This window comes from Hoplias malabaricus, chromosome 18 (genome assembly GCF_029633855.1).
Source record: "Hoplias malabaricus isolate fHopMal1 chromosome 18, fHopMal1.hap1, whole genome shotgun sequence".
Classification (NCBI taxonomy): Eukaryota; Metazoa; Chordata; class Actinopteri; order Characiformes; family Erythrinidae; genus Hoplias; species Hoplias malabaricus.
Window position 1 is genome coordinate 10914744 of NC_089817.1, and position 16072 is coordinate 10930815.

Consider the following 16072-nt stretch of genomic DNA (forward strand, 5'->3'; position numbering starts at 1 on the left):
TGACTTTCACATCTGTGAAGACACTGTTAATGCTCAATGATATATACAGGTTTTGGAGCAACATTCTGCCATCCAGACAACGTTTTCTTCTGGGAAGGCCTTGCTTAGTTCAGTAAGACAATGTCAGTCCACATTCTGCTTGGATTACAACAGCATGGCTCCTTAGTAAAAGATTCTAGGTGTATTGTCATGCACTACAAGAATGAGAAACATTTCATTTTCAAAACTATAGTGATTTGTCTCCTCGTTTTTCAAATGTTTTGTCAAAGAAGAGGTAATACAACACAGTGATAAACTTGCACCAATGCCAACTTTTTTGTAAAATTTGCTGATCTCAAATAGATTCAAATAGATTCAAAATCTATTTGAAGAGGACCAATTACTTTTCAAAAAAACAAACATTCTCAGTTTCAACACCTTGCCCTATTGCTCTTTGCCCTATTTTCAATTAAATATAGTGTTAAAATTATTTGTTCATCATTGCTTTTTGTTTTATTTACATTTTGTCCCAGGGTTTGTTTTGTTTTTGTTTTTTTGGCAAAGGGCTTTGTAGAATATTTTAAATACAGTTCACACAGGTGACATGCCGTATGTTTTTTTTTTTTTTAATGTTTAATGGCTTATATGTGCAATTTATTGCTGGAAAATTTATGTGGTTTGCAAGATAGAATGAAATATGTGAAGTTAATATAAAATTCATTTTTGACGACACATTCACAGTTCCCTAATAAAATATACACTGTGATGACTGTGATGATGTGATTAATATTAGTCTATAAATGGGCAGCCTGCTTCACATTAATTTGGAATTTATTTTAGACTAGTAATATGAGTCACTTCCGGATGAGGCATTTCCAGATATTAGCAAACAACCTTTTTTTCCCAATCTATGCTCCTTCTTTTGAAATGTTCAGGAATTTATTGAATTCTCAAACTTTGTTTATCTTCAGTAGTAACAACATATTATGATTACATTTTTTTCAGGATGGGACGTATGGGATGGAGTGTCAAGAACGATGTGACTGTAGTCATGCTGACGGGTGTCACCCAGCCACAGGCTACTGCCGCTGCCTTGCAGGCTGGACTGGTAAGCACTCTCTGTATTATTAAAGTGGAAGTGCAACTATTGTTTATCTTTTCAAATATTAACTTTACAATCCAGCAGTTTGCCTCAAACAATAAGAGAAGTAATAAACAATAACTGAACTAATACAGGTTGGCTGTTGACACAATACTTAAAATTTTGTCTCTGTTTGTACTGAAGCCTGCTGCATTAATTGGGGGGGGGGGGGGGGGGGGTGACACATTGAGAGAAAGGAAAAAAGTTATCTTTTTTAGTTTTACATTGTAGCTACTAGGTTAATGTAGCCAAATATGGCCAAAAAGCATGGTCTCTGACATAGCACTTGAGTTTAATTAACAACTTATGTTACATGCACAATTCTAACTAATATGACCTAAGCCATATCTGTTAGCTACACTGACCTCAGTTCCAGTATAAAAGAAAAGACACATTCTTAGACATAAAATATTTCTTGACTATGTTTGGGGCAAAATTTTTTTGGTTGAGCCATGTCTTTAATAACAAACAGCAAATGTAATCAGCTAGAGCACTGATTCCAGACCAGGAGGATTTAGGGGACTTCTTTTTTGTTTTTCCCCCTCCATCTCATCTTCTTCTCTCATCTCCCTATTCTCCTCTCCTCTCTGGGATGTTCACTATGCAAGCAGCATACTGATGATTTTGCCCCAATGTGCTAGGCCTATAAATACCCCAGCATTTCTTCAGAGCTACTTAGCTTGAGTTTATCGCCAGCATTCCTCCATCACCTAGCAACGCACACAGACCCTCAAAGAGGCCTTTGTCCTGCGTCCTGGCATAGTACTCCTTCACAATGCTGCTTATCGCCACACAGTTTGAGGGTGGAGCATCTGAGACATCCATATACAAAACAGAAAGAGATATGATAATTTGGAGAGTTTCTGTTTGTCTAGTCTTGGCTGCTGAGAAGTGTCCTCTTGTTGCAATAAGAATGATCAGATAAGAACTGTTTCTCTCTGATTGACACAAAGGTCTCCCTTTCCCTTATAAACTACATTTGGGATACAAGGCTCCAAAAGCAGGATTTAAATTCCACATTAAAAAATACCCTCCCCTACTACATGAGCCTTCTGCTTCAAGAGAATACACTTTTATTCACTCAAATAATGAATGATCAAGTAACAAGAAATAAACCAAGCCAATCAGCGAGTGTTTTAGACAAGATTATAAAGTAGGAGCTGGAGTAGTAGAGAGCCCAGCATCCCACTGACTTTTTCTTCTAGCGTACTACACTCCACAAAGTACATATCGCAGCTGTCCAGTTAAAAACCCAAAATATTAACTTTACGGGAGAAGGAAAAAACTTCTTAACATTCACTGCAAGTCAATCACTGTGTGTTCATTTGATTTACACTATGTATTTAAATGTGTGGAGATTCTAAGTACAAGACCAAGTCAACATCCCTCAGTTCAACACATTGGTGACCTTAACATCCTCAGTCTTTGGAGCAAGATAGAAACTATTGTTAAAATACAATATTCAATAGAAACTATAGCCACAAACCACCATTGTCAATTATGTTTAGTATGAACAGTGCATGTGTGACTCCTGATTTTATATATTTGTATTAATATGTCTACCAATGTGTGTGTGATGTGTGTGATATCTTTCAAACAATTTCTATAAACCTGTGTGTGTGTGTGTGTGTGTGTGCGTTTCTCTCTAATATATTTGCATGCTTTTTCTTAGGGATCCACTGTGACAGTGTGTGTGCCGAGGGCCGCTGGGGGCCAAACTGCTCTCTGCACTGTAACTGTAAGAATGGCGCATCCTGCTCACCTGATGAAGGAACCTGTGAATGTGCTCCTGGCTTTAGAGGGACCACTTGCCAGCGGAGTGAGTATTTAGTGTGTATGCGACTCTCAGGCTGGAATGCTTTTCTTATAGGTTTTAATACAAGATTTGTTCCTTGTTCAGCACTTCGCTAACACTCAGGCATGTGTGGGTTTCCAAAAAGAAAATGGATGAATTTTTTTCTATTCCATTCAGTATCAAGTTTTGTTCCATACAGTACTGCCTCTTTTGGGAAAATTCAGCATGTTTGAAAATGGTCCAGATTTCTGTCTCTCATATTTTTTTCCAACAGTAAAAGCTGCAGTGGAATAACAGTGGGTTCCAGGAGGGCTAGCCTTAATGTTCTTTTGCCATATGTAATCTGTGGCATGTTCCAAATGCCCCCTGCTCACTATATCCTACATTACTCATTATATAGTGCCCTAATATTGGTAACTGAATTCAGGAGGGTAGTGATTGGCATCTAGTGTTTCAGGTCACATTGCTACATGAGATGACCACAGTGAGATTGTTTTCCTGATTAATTCACACTGTGCTGTGCCAATTGTCTAGATGGCTAGCTTTGTACATATTTACCCAGTGAACTTAGTGACCTTAACCATTATCACAACAGTTGGCCCACTGAGAGATTAGGCTGGAGCCACCACCGTACTCGGGGTGTGTAAGAGTGTGTTTAGATTTTTCATAGAGCTGTCCTTTCATGAAGTCTTGTTTTCCTGAGTGTTGTCCTGATATTCTCTTATTTCCTTCACAGTCTGTTCACCAGGTTACTTTGGTCACCGCTGCAGTCAGGCGTGTCCACAGTGTGTCCATAGCAATGGCCCCTGTCACCATGTAACGGGCCAGTGTGACTGTCTTCCTGGTTTTAAGGGAGCTCTTTGCAATGAAGGTTAGACTGATTAATATTGTTACTAGTATTTGGAAACCATACATTTTAGATAGTCAACAAATAAAGTTTGTGTAAATGGGGGGTGTGGGGGGGGGGCTATTTATAGATCAAATAAACCTAACTTATATTATGTATTATTTTCACATCGTGAGCATTAACCTGAGATTATATTGAATTGCATTCTGCTTTTGTCTCGACAGTATGCCCCAGCGGCAGGTTTGGGAAGAACTGCGCCGGGACATGTACCTGCACAAACAATGGCACATGTAATCCCATTGACGGCTCCTGCCAGTGCTACCCTGGCTGGATAGGAAGTGATTGCTCCCAGCGTGAGTACAGACTCATGCATTCACTCTTTTAAAAATCTTTTTACATCACTACGCTCAGAGTATCCTAGGGCCTAGAAACCTGTGAAGGTCCACAGCAAGGTAAAATGTTCATGTATACTAAAACAGCACTGAAACAGAAAGTGCCCCCACTCTGATAACAGAAACAGGTGCTCCCCATTTACAGTTGTTTTTTTGTTTTTTTTAGACAGGTGTTGTGTGCTCCCTGATTTTATGACCCCTGTGGTGTTGATTTTAAATAATTTATTCACTTTAAGTTTACAGAACATATATGTGTGTTTATTTTTAAAATTGGCACATTTTGTGTTACTTTAAATACAGCTGTTTTTTTATTATTATTATTATTATTAGACAGATGTGCTCTAACTAAGCACTCTCTCTCAACATTTTTTCATTCTTGAGCCCAGATAAGAAACCTAAAAGTTTCGAAGTTGCTAATAACAAAATATATGTAAAGATTTGGAGAGTGCAGCACTGACCCCGACTTACACCTAGATATACAATAAGATATTAACTGCTTTTAAAATCTCAAAAATAATCATTTGGAGCACCCTGAGATGTGAACTTATCATATAATTGGTAAAGATCTTTCTTAATATTGAGATTAGACAAACCACAAAAACATATCACTGTGAATATTAAGTTCACAAAATTAGCCCTTGAGATTTTATCCTCAGTCACTCAGTAACATTTCTAGTAGCCTGTTCATACATTGTGATTTTCAGCTGTGTTAAAAAAGTGTTTAAAAATTAGATAAAATTATAACTTTATTCTGTGTCAGTGCTGTAAATAGAATGAATCTGGTGCCCCCTGTTGACAGTATCTTAAAAAGGCCATTACAATTTTTAACATATCGTCGCTGTCCAATTTAAAACCATGTATCTCTCAAAAATGTAACGTTACAGGAAAAAGAAAAAACTTCATATTTTCCAGTGGAAATCAATGTCAAATGAGTTTACTCAAAAATAATTTTGGAGCATTTCTATTGGTCCATTCATCATGACAGGACAACTGCTGTGTTCAAATGATGTAGTAAACTAAAAATCCACAAAGCATACATGTTTTTATTGGACAGCGACAATATATACCTTAGACTTAGACATTAATCGATGCAAGTAGTATATCAACCTTCCATTAAGTATTTCTTAATATTAAAATAATATATATTATTATTTTTTATGCTTATATATGTGTTTGTAGCTTGTCCTCCTGGTTACTGGGGTCCAAACTGCATCCACACATGTAACTGCCATAACGGAGCGTACTGCAGCGCTTATGATGGAGAGTGCAAGTGTACACCAGGCTGGACAGGCCTTTACTGCACACAGCGTGAGTCCCTCTCACTTTCAGTGGTACCACTTTAAAATAAGACTACACTTATAAAGGCTTATAAATAGTTTAAAAATCTGTATAATATATGGTCATTAAAGTAGTTTAACTGATAGAGTTAATGTCGACTGATAGACAAAACAAAGTAAGGTAAGTATCCAGAGATCTGAGGTTTCACAGTGTAGATGGCTGAGGGGTTCACAATTTGGCAAACAGCTGGTCACTGTTGCACTTTTATCTATGTGTTATAAATGATTATTAAAAACCTTTAGAAATGTAGTCTTATTCTAAAGTGCTGCCTTTTCAGCTTTTAACAATGCCTTCATGCATGGTGTAGCAACTCATAATGGCTTGTCATATAATAACTGTGATTACTATGATTTTATTCTATAAGGTTAATTATCATTAAAAAAACATAATGCCAATGTTTTTATGGGTAATGATAGTCATGACTGTTGTATTTCTGAGGACAGGATTCCAGGCGGCTGGGGGTCAGATTCTTCATCACAGAGTTTGCATCAACATTTTGGAGCCACTTTTGTATAAATTGTGGAAATATTTTTGTGATGTGGGAGCTCACCCTGTGGTGAAATTGACCCTAGGACCGGTGTTGACTCAGTGAGTTACCAGCTGATGATGAATGAGCATGGACATAGAGCTACTTGGAACAGAAAAAAATGTTTGTCAGGTGAAAGACTAATAAGTGCAAATAAAGTGCAAAATCTGAACAAATTAAGATTTTCTCACCAAAAAAAGAGGAAGAAATAAAGCAAAAATAAAATACTCTAAAGTTCTCTTTTTTAAACAATTATTTATTTCACATTTTTTCTTTCATATTCTTTTCGGTTTGGGGTTTCTCTTTTGTGTCTTAATTTATTTATTTATTTATATATTTATTCTCCCCCAAGTAAATGCTTAGACAAAATGCAACTAAAAACCTAGAGACCTTGTTGTAATTACTGACGTCTGAGAGGCAGCATGAACTCAAGAACCAGGGACCTACTCTCTTACTCTCTTGAGTACTCTCCATTAATTAAAGTGGAGCAGCTCTCTGCCTCCCCCTGGCGGCTGAGGCCCTAAAGGTTTCAATATAGATGTTGTCTTATTGTTCTTCGTATCCTTTTTAAAATATCGTAGGCTTTACATGATGCAGTTCAGTACAGACCTGAACAAAAGAGGACCATGAGCACATGTAAAATACATGGGCGTTGTTTTATTTGTATTTATTGTATGCTGAATATATTATTAATCCAAATAACACTGAAGATAAGGTTTCTAATGACTTTATAACATCATTAAACAGTTTCCTTTAATCTTTGTCTAATGTGATCTTACATTATGCTCCAAAACTTGCTTTTTCTATGTGTATATTTCAGTATATTATTGTATAATAAACAGGTGTGCATAATCACCTCAGTCACAGTTACTATATCATAAGCAATTATTAATCTGAGTTGCTACACTTATTGTCTGATGTTATTTGTTTGTGTTGTTGTACTGTAATGTTATGGGAGTGACATAGTCCTGTGTGCAATGCCAACAGTTAGTATCTAACTGTATCTTCCATACGTATGATGAGTGGATTTGTACGCATTGCAGGCTGTCCGTTAGGTTTCTATGGTAAAGACTGTTCCCAGACCTGTCAGTGTCAGAATGGTGCAGACTGTGACCACATCTCTGGGCAGTGTACCTGCCGCAGAGGCTTCATGGGACGACACTGTGAACAAAGTGAGTGAGCAGGGGCTGGAATCATGTGATCACAGTGAATAGAGTACAATGGTGTTTTTGGACTAATATCATTTTGCTTTTTAAAGTTGAATGGCTATGATGTAGTCCTTCATTTGTGATAAAAACCCATTTCTTTGTTTGTGCTCTCAGAATGTCCTCCTGGTACCTATGGCTTTGGCTGCCGACAGGTGTGTGACTGTCTCAATAACTCCACTTGTGATCACATGACTGGAACCTGCTACTGTAACCCAGGCTGGAAGGGGGCACGCTGTGATCAAGGTAAGATTGAACTGGAAAAGCTGTGCAAGTCAAATCTCCAACAGCTATTACAAAGTTACAAGACATTATAAACCGATCTCTCTCTCTCTCTCTCTCTCTCTCTCTCTCTCTCTCTCTCTCTCTCTCTCTCTCTCTCTCTCTCTCTCTCTCTCTCTCTCTCTCTCTCTCTCTCTCTCTCTCTCTCTCTCTCTCTCTCTCTCTCCTGTTTTTAGCTGGTGTAATCATTGTGGGTAACCTAAACAGTCTGACCAGTGCTGCAGTGCCAGTTGATTCCTATCAGATAGGAGCCATTGCAGGGATTATAGTGCTGGTGCTTCTGGTACTCTTCCTCCTGCTCCTCTTCATAATCTACAGAAAGAAACAGAAGGGTAAAGAGAATACGATGCCTGCAGTGACTTACACCCCAGCCATGCGGGTCAACACAGACTATGCCATTGCAGGTCAGTAATGAGTCTTAAATCGTCTGCCTTTATACTGTGGTTCTTAATGGATGGAGACCCCATTAAGATTAGATTACATTTGTTGAGACAAAGAGAATGTGAAACTGTGCTGGACAGGGGTCCATAGAACTAGAGTTTCCTTAATGAAGAACAACGTTTCCTCAATGAAACCTCTGTTACATGCTTTAGTCCAGACACCACAAATATCCCACAACACCACACCATTCTCCCCGTCTAATCAGCCCTGTTCAGAAAGACCAGATTCTCACCCTTTTGAGAATGTTCTTCTTTAAAACAAAAAAATAAAAGCTGTTTTTTAAAATCACTTTTGCTTTGTTCTCTTTCTTCTGCTTTCTCATTTTCTCCGTATGTAATCAGTACTCCTATTTTTCTGTGCTCGTTATGTTTGTTTTGCTCCATTTAACCTTGACTTTGCGCACTCACATAAAAGCAGGGCCCAGCACACTGATTGAAGATACTCAGACAAGGAGGTGGAGCAACTCTGAAGGGCCTGCTCTCTTCATAACACACAACACATAATCAAAACAACTCATTTTATCTTAGGAGCTCCAGATACAATTTCTCCAGATAAAATGTTCTTTAATATTTTTAAATAACACTTTGAGTTAAGTTTCTGTATGTTCCCTTGTGATTACCGAACACAATCTGGCTCTCATGGCTCTCATCTGTGGGTGGCAAGTATGTGGCGTAGGCCCAGAAGTATATTTTGTCTTGTCAACCCATGATTTATCAGCCAGGAAGATGTGTATGTGTGTGTGTGTGTTTGTGTTTATTTACATTTTCGTCATTACAAGCTCTGCAATTTCTGTCTTCCACATGTCCTTTCAATTAAAAAAAAAAACCCAGACCGTTTTAATTGCTTAAAAAATGAATGGCTTCGTTAGAAGTAGATATGCATGCTATTTTCCTTATTACCAATCTTATCTTATTCTAACAACAGTGTCTCTGTTTCTAAGACACGAAGTCTGTTATTATCAATAAACCATTTGGCAGGTTGTGCACTTCCAGTTAAAAATGTGGAAAAATGTATTATGTTTTTTTAAAAATGGTAATGACATTTTGTTCTGAAATAAAGATTAAGTGCAAATAATATTTTTAACTCTAAACCAAATAGTGAGGATATATATCAATGTAACTACACTTTTTGCATTTTTGTTATCTTTTAGACCCACTACCTCCGATGAACGAAGCCCCTCCCAACAGCAACTATTTCTCCAACCCCAGCTACCACACACTGACCCAGTGTACCAGCCCATCACATGTCAATAACCTACCTTATGGAAAGGTAAGCGCCACTATTTGGAGGCTAATTTCAGCAAGGGAGCAGCATCTTCTCAACTAAGACATTTAGAGCTAAAAATACACACAATCAGCCTAAGGGTTTGGTGCATTTTGGATTAATCTTCATTCTGTGCTGAACTCTGTTCAAGCAGATAATGACAATTGTACAGAGATCATTCATCATAGGTGTATTAACAATTCATGCAGTTATATATTGTAGTCTTTCTGTAGCTCTGCATACATTGTTAGCTACTTTCTTCAATGATCAGGACCCCCAGAGGCCCACCACAGAGCAGGAATTATTTGTGCAGTGCTGAGGTGACACTGATGTGGTGGTGTGTTAGTGTGTGTTGCAAAAGTACAAGTGGTTCAGACGCAGTAGTACTGCTGGTGTTTTTGAAACACCGTGCCCACTCACTATCCACCCTAATGTACACACGTTCTTTGTTTGTACGCCTTGTAGCTAAAATGTCAGAGACTGTGGCTGCACAGTTTTTTAAGTCCTCCATAGTTTTTCATCAGTGGCCATGGGATGCTGTTTTGTTGGTGGACTATTTTCAATATTTTCCCATAACATGGCTTCATTGCATGGGATTATTGTACTTTTTGGTATGATAATTATATCTGAAAAGTGGCACTCAAGGACATGTATCTAAAGCTGCTCCACTGTGTTTTGTACTATGGCAGACAAAGAATAACCAGTTGTTTGTGAATATGAAAAATGTGGAGCAGCGAAAGAGGCAGTCTCTGATGGAACACACTGCAACACTGCCTGCTGACTGGAAACAGGGCAACGGTTTCAATGAACTGGGTAAGCCCTGGGATTTCTGTTTTAAATGCTTTTTCATTACCTTTCTTCATCACGTTTTCTCATTTCTCACTTAATTAACAAGTAATTACACCCAACAAATGTGAAATGTCTAAAGTCCATGGATAAAATACATACACTGACCTTTTCAAATGAGACTTTTTCTCAGCATCTGTCACTTCAATTTTAATGCACTTCTTTGCATAAAAATAGCCTCGCCATAAAATAAAAACCTCCTGGGATATTTCAGTGAAAAAATGGAAGCATTCTAATTTGTCACAACGTATTTCAATTGTGATAGGCTTCTCCATAAAGCAGATAAAACATACAATAAAATGCCTCCAGGCTTCATAAATGTATTCAGGTTCTTAAACTATTAAACCCCCTCTCATTCCAGTATTAAATTCCTCACATACACTGGCACTGGTGTAATATGCCCACCAGGCTTAATGCTCTTTATTAGATACTACCATTTCTGCAGTGTCAGTGTCATTACGTCTGCTTGAATATCATGTCAGCGCTTTTAGCAGGAGTTTGTTCTTGGCACAAACTGATTAAAGAGTATTGGCCCCTTATTTTTCTCTTTTCCTCTCATTTTCTCTTTGTTATTGTTTGATTAGGAGCATATGGAGTTGACAGACGCTACATGGGGAAATCTCTTCGAGGTAAGGAATGTTTTTGCAAATTGTTGTCAGATGTACCTGATTCATGAACAAAGAAGTTAGTGTTTACTGCAATGTTGATAGCATTATTTTCATCTGGTATAGTATATAATTGGGTGGCACGGTGGCGCAGCAGGTAGTGTCGCAGTCACACAGCTCCAGGGGCCTGGAGGTTGTGGGTTTGATTCCCGCTCCGGGTGACTGTCTGTGTGGTGTGTTCTCCCCGTGTCCGTGTGGGTTTCATCCGGGTGCTCCGGTTTCCTCCCACAGTTCAAAAACACACGTTGGTAGGTGGATTGGTGATTCAAAAGTGTCCGTAGGTGTGAGAGTGTGTGTTGCCCTGTGAAGGACTGGTGCCCCCTCCAGGGTGTATTCCTGTATTTAGGCTTTTAAACATTTAATATCAACAACTGCTGCCAGAAGTAAGCAGTCTTAAAGAAAATAATGTTTTTACTGTTTCAATAAAATGCATTTTTATAGTCTTTTCATTCATACATGAAAACCTTAAAAGATATCCTTTAATTTGTTTGTCTTGTCCAAAACCCATATCTATTTAGTACTCTTTTAACAAAGTACTCTACTGATCTGATATCTGGATAATATTTGGCTACTTAATACTAAATGCCTAGGTGTAATAACATAGAAAACAAACACAACACCAAATGCAAATATTGACGCATTGAATTGATATAATTTGTATCATTTTCACAATACTAACATGTTCTATAACAAACTAAACTGATATATGAAAATGTAGTTGATGCTGAATAATTATGCTTAATGTTATAAAGTCTATAAGTAAATGGGATCTTTTCCATTCATTATTTTATTAGTGAAATAACCAGTATTTTTTAAAAATTGACAAATTGGTTTTTACAAAGTGCATAAAGAGTATGTAATTCTTATCAGTTTTGCATTTGCTTTTTTTTCTAGACTTGGTGAAGGGTTTACCCTACCATGCCAGTTCTTGCTCTCTGAACAGCTCAGAGAACCCCTATGCCACTATTAAAGACCCCCCGCTCCTGATGCCCAAGAACACAGAGTGTGGTTATGTGGAGATGAAATCCCCCGCACAGAGAGACTCTCCATATGCAGAGATACATAACTCTACTCCCACAAACAAAAATGTTTATGAAGTTGGTAAGTGACTAAAAGTATGACTTTGTGAATTCTAAAGTTTATTTTTATAATTTTGTGTCATTTGTATTCTTATTGAAAATTTGACACATAAACATACTTAAACTTTTAAACATACATAAGAAAACATTTTTAATTGTAATTAACTCATGTTTAGCTCTTATAACTGAGAAGCTTTGAAAAAAAAACAGAATATATAACTGAATGATTTTAAACCTAAAATTTAATTCAATGTCACAAGTTATTAAAATAATTTATATATTTGTATAAGTGTGTCTCACCGCGAAGGACTTGCACCCCCCCCAGGGTGTGTTCCCGCCTTGTGCCCAGTGATTCTGGGTAGGCTCCGGACTCACCACAAACTGGATAAACGGTTATAGACAATGAATGAATGAATAAATGAATTAATATATTTGCTTATTTAGTGGCCACTCTTTTCCAAGGGTTTCCTCAAATCTAAAACTGTTCTGTGTGGATAAACAGAGCAGAGCAGAGGATATGTTTAAAATTGTATGCAAAATGAGCTTGCTTTGTTTACAGGATCAGTCTGTGGAGATACATTTGCTAATTTTAAAACATGACCTTGTTCTGTGTGTTTTGTCTTTCCTTTTCTCTCCAGAGCCGACTGTTAGTTCTGTCTACACACCTACCAACAACAACTGCAATGCACCATTTGGTCAAGACCCCTATGACCTACCAAAGAACAGCCACATCCCCTGCCACTACGACCTGCTGCCCACCCGGGACAGCCCCCCGCCCTCCCACAAAGAGCTTGAAAGTGAATAAGCTCTTAGAGACTCAATTAAAAACACCCACATTCCTCACTGCCATGGCCCCACATTTTTCTTTCTTTTGTTGGCTTCATGCTCATTGGTGATTTGAAACACAATTTCTGCATCTCTCTACATCAGTATATTAATGTTTGTTTTTTGCTGCCTTTTTTTAATGTTATGTTAATTATTCTAAATTTTCTTTTCTTACAAGAACGAAACCTTTTTCCAAACAGTTTTCCTGGATGTCTTTTATACTGTAAAATGTGGGGTAATTTTAAAACATTTTGTAGCAGATTTACTCAATAACTTTAATGAATCATTCCATTCATCGATGACAACATATCACTTGCCTTTATATTGTAGAGTGCAAATACAGAGCAAACCTCGATTTATTTTTGTAACGATGAAATATTTTAAGACTTACTCAGTATTAGACATTGGATGGGAGGCTGGAATGTTTTTTGTTGCTTTCTGATTGTGGCTCTTTTGTATTTAGATAAGCTTTTACAACTGCTTATGTAGAGAATATCATCTGTACAACGTCACAATATCACTGTTGTTTTAGTAAGATTTTTAGTGTTTTATCCATACTAAGTTTAACCAAAGGTCAGAGTGCCATAATAATGCTTTGTGTTTTCTCTTTTTTTAATCTATATTTGCTCTTTTTTTAATGTATTTATTTAGGATGTCTGTACTTCCTGTTCTCTTCCTCATGCCCCCAGTTATTGAATTCCTCATCTGTAATGATAAAATGAGAGTAAGACCAATGGTTTGACCTCAGTTGTAATGACATGTTTCAATTTTTTCAATTTTCAATTTCAGGTAGATCTCAATTTTGATTCCTGGTGATGCCTCAGCCATCCATCCCAATAAGCATATTTGGTGGGTAGGATGGCATTCCCTCTCCTACTATCACTCAGCATAAGGCTAGCCATGGTGGGTGTCTGTTAGTTAATGTAACAAAATAGAGAAGGAAACATAAAATAGCCTTTGCTAGCATCATGTGACAGGGACACTTCGTTAATAGATGGAATAGCCTAAGAAAAATATTGGGGGAAAAATTTTATAACATTTCCAAAAAGTTGACATCTTACTGCAGGTTTGTGATACACCCAGTGCAGTAAAAACTGACAGCTGATCTAAACTATACAAAAATAACAATGCTTAAGCTGGACTTTTGCAGTGAAATTGAAATGTTAAGCAATTTTGATACAGGGTTAAAATCAGCCCATTTATTCTTACGTCTGGACACAGATAACCTATTAGTTTATAGGACTTTTATATGTTTGCGTTGAATGGTACAAGAACAGCCTCCAGTCTTAAACTACTCTGAGCCGCAAAATACCTTTTGTATAATTGTATATAGCTGTTGTACTTTTTAGAAGAAAATTAAGGAATTTTTTGTTTGGGGAATGAGTGCAAAAAACACTTAATGCAGTTTGTCATTTTTACGCTCCTCCTATGTCAAAGGGGCACATAACAGTAATATCGAGAGTTCTCTAAAAATCAATGTCTGTGTCCATTTAATAATTTCAAGCCTCAATCATAAATTCTGTGTTGCTTTAGGTACTGCAGCTGCAGAAATTTACATTATTCATCATGCTGCCTGATGATAAACTCTTATTTAATACTGGAGTGGCACTTTCTTCATTTTCAGCAGCACTGTTTCCCAACCTGGGCTTTAAAGTCACTATTTTACTATATAATGGAAAGCATAACAAATTTGTACATACTACTTTACCATGTGAAATGTTTTAGAGGGCAATTACTAGTTGATATGAAACAAAAATACTTATATAGATCACTATAATACATTATTTTGCTCATTAAAATCATGGTTCCAAAAGGCCAGTGCAGACATGTTGACTGAACTACAAGGGTGTATAATAAGTGCTTCTGTATATATCTCTGACGTTTTTGCTTTCCCTAATGTTGTGTTTTTTTAAGAACAAAATGAAATTGCACAATTTTCATTCTCTTCCCCAAAGAACACCCATGACAATGATATTTGCATTGTACTACCACCTTTCTCACAACATTGTATTGAATTTTATTTTCCAGTAGCTTATATGTACTATATGTGCAATTTTGCTTTACAATAAAATGACAAAAATGTTTTAAGTAAATTGCTTTCAATGTGATGCTTTTGTTGTTGTTATTAATGTTATGATTAGATTTACTTTGGTCCAAATTACATCTTAAATATACTCATTCATTATCTGTAACTCTTATCCAGTTCAGGGTCACGGTGGGTCCAGAGCCCACCTGGAATCGTTGGATGCAAGGTGGGAACACACCCTGGAGGGGACGCCAGTCCTTCACAGGGCAACACACACACACTCACACCTATGGACACTTTTGATTCGCAAATCCACCTACCAACATGTGGTTTTTTTTGGACTATGGGAGAAAACCCACGGGTACAATACACCAACTCCCCACAGACAGTCACTCGGAGCGGGAATCAAACCCACAGGTCCCTGGAGCTGTGTGACTGCAACACTACCTGCTGCACCACCGTGCCGCCCATCTTAAGTATATATTTATATATATATATATATATATTGGATATTATATATTTTTACTGGTTTTGCAGTTTACCTCTCTACATTTTCATTCCATTCATAGTAACACTGCAGAACTCTTTATTTGAGACATCCCTATTGTTGCTGTATGTAGACCTATTTTTTTATACAAATCTGTGTGCATGGGGCATGTCCTGAATCATTTCATCTTAATTGCCTAAAGAGTCACTAAGCCTATATGAATACGCACCTTCACTAAATTCTGATTTCTTTTCTGAATTCTTCACTAAAATCTAATAATTCACCACAAGAGTGAATGCAGGTGAGTGAGTGCACATGATAGAGAAAATTTTCAGTGAATTTTAACAAACAATGGCTTATTATTTTCCACCAGTTTTTCAAAATGAAACTATTCAGTTGTTGGCTGATAAAGACATACAGATTGAGTTTTGAAGGGCAGCACAGTGGCTGTGTCACTGTTAGAAGACCATAGACCTCCTAGGGTTGCAGGTGCTCAGGTTCCCTCACACAGTCCAAAAACACTGTTGGTAGGTGTGTTTGCTATTCAAAAGTGTCCGTATGAGTCACTTTGTGAATGGGTGATACCCATGGACTGGTGCCCTATCCAGGGTGTGCACATAATTTTTTTTTATAAACCTTGTTATCATCCATGTTTAAATAAACCTAAAGACTCCATCCCTTTAAATTGCAGGATAGGCCTTTCAAACGACAGGTTGGCAGAGAGGTCAGTGGAGATAATCACTTATTTATATCCTGGTGTACTAAATGCATTGTAAGCAGAAATCATATAGCAAAACTATCATAATGTCATGTTTCAAGCAGGGGCCTTATTGGAAGCCTGTGGTAAATTTCAGTGAGGGAGCATTTGATACCGCCGAGAAACTATAAATACTGGAAGTCTGATTCCTATTCCCGACCTTGTGAACAGTTCTGTC

General features: G+C 37.4%; 1 protein-coding gene across 1 annotated transcript in view; it reads left to right on the forward strand.

The window, feature by feature from the left end:
- megf10 (multiple EGF-like-domains 10) overlaps positions 1 to 14690 on the forward strand; it is a 57622-nt gene extending 42932 nt beyond the window's left edge. The window contains exons 13-25 of the mRNA XM_066650545.1: positions 985 to 1087; positions 2793 to 2939; positions 3652 to 3786; positions 3987 to 4115; positions 5334 to 5462; positions 7062 to 7190; positions 7341 to 7469; positions 7682 to 7909; positions 9097 to 9215; positions 9899 to 10022; positions 10640 to 10684; positions 11615 to 11821; positions 12438 to 14690. Of these exons, the coding sequence (XP_066506642.1) occupies positions 985 to 1087; positions 2793 to 2939; positions 3652 to 3786; positions 3987 to 4115; positions 5334 to 5462; positions 7062 to 7190; positions 7341 to 7469; positions 7682 to 7909; positions 9097 to 9215; positions 9899 to 10022; positions 10640 to 10684; positions 11615 to 11821; positions 12438 to 12604 (1791 nt within the window). The 3' untranslated portion in view covers positions 12605 to 14690. The remainder of the gene's footprint in view (positions 1 to 984; positions 1088 to 2792; positions 2940 to 3651; positions 3787 to 3986; positions 4116 to 5333; positions 5463 to 7061; positions 7191 to 7340; positions 7470 to 7681; positions 7910 to 9096; positions 9216 to 9898; positions 10023 to 10639; positions 10685 to 11614; positions 11822 to 12437) is intronic.
- Positions 14691 to 16072: the final 1382 nt, after the last annotated feature.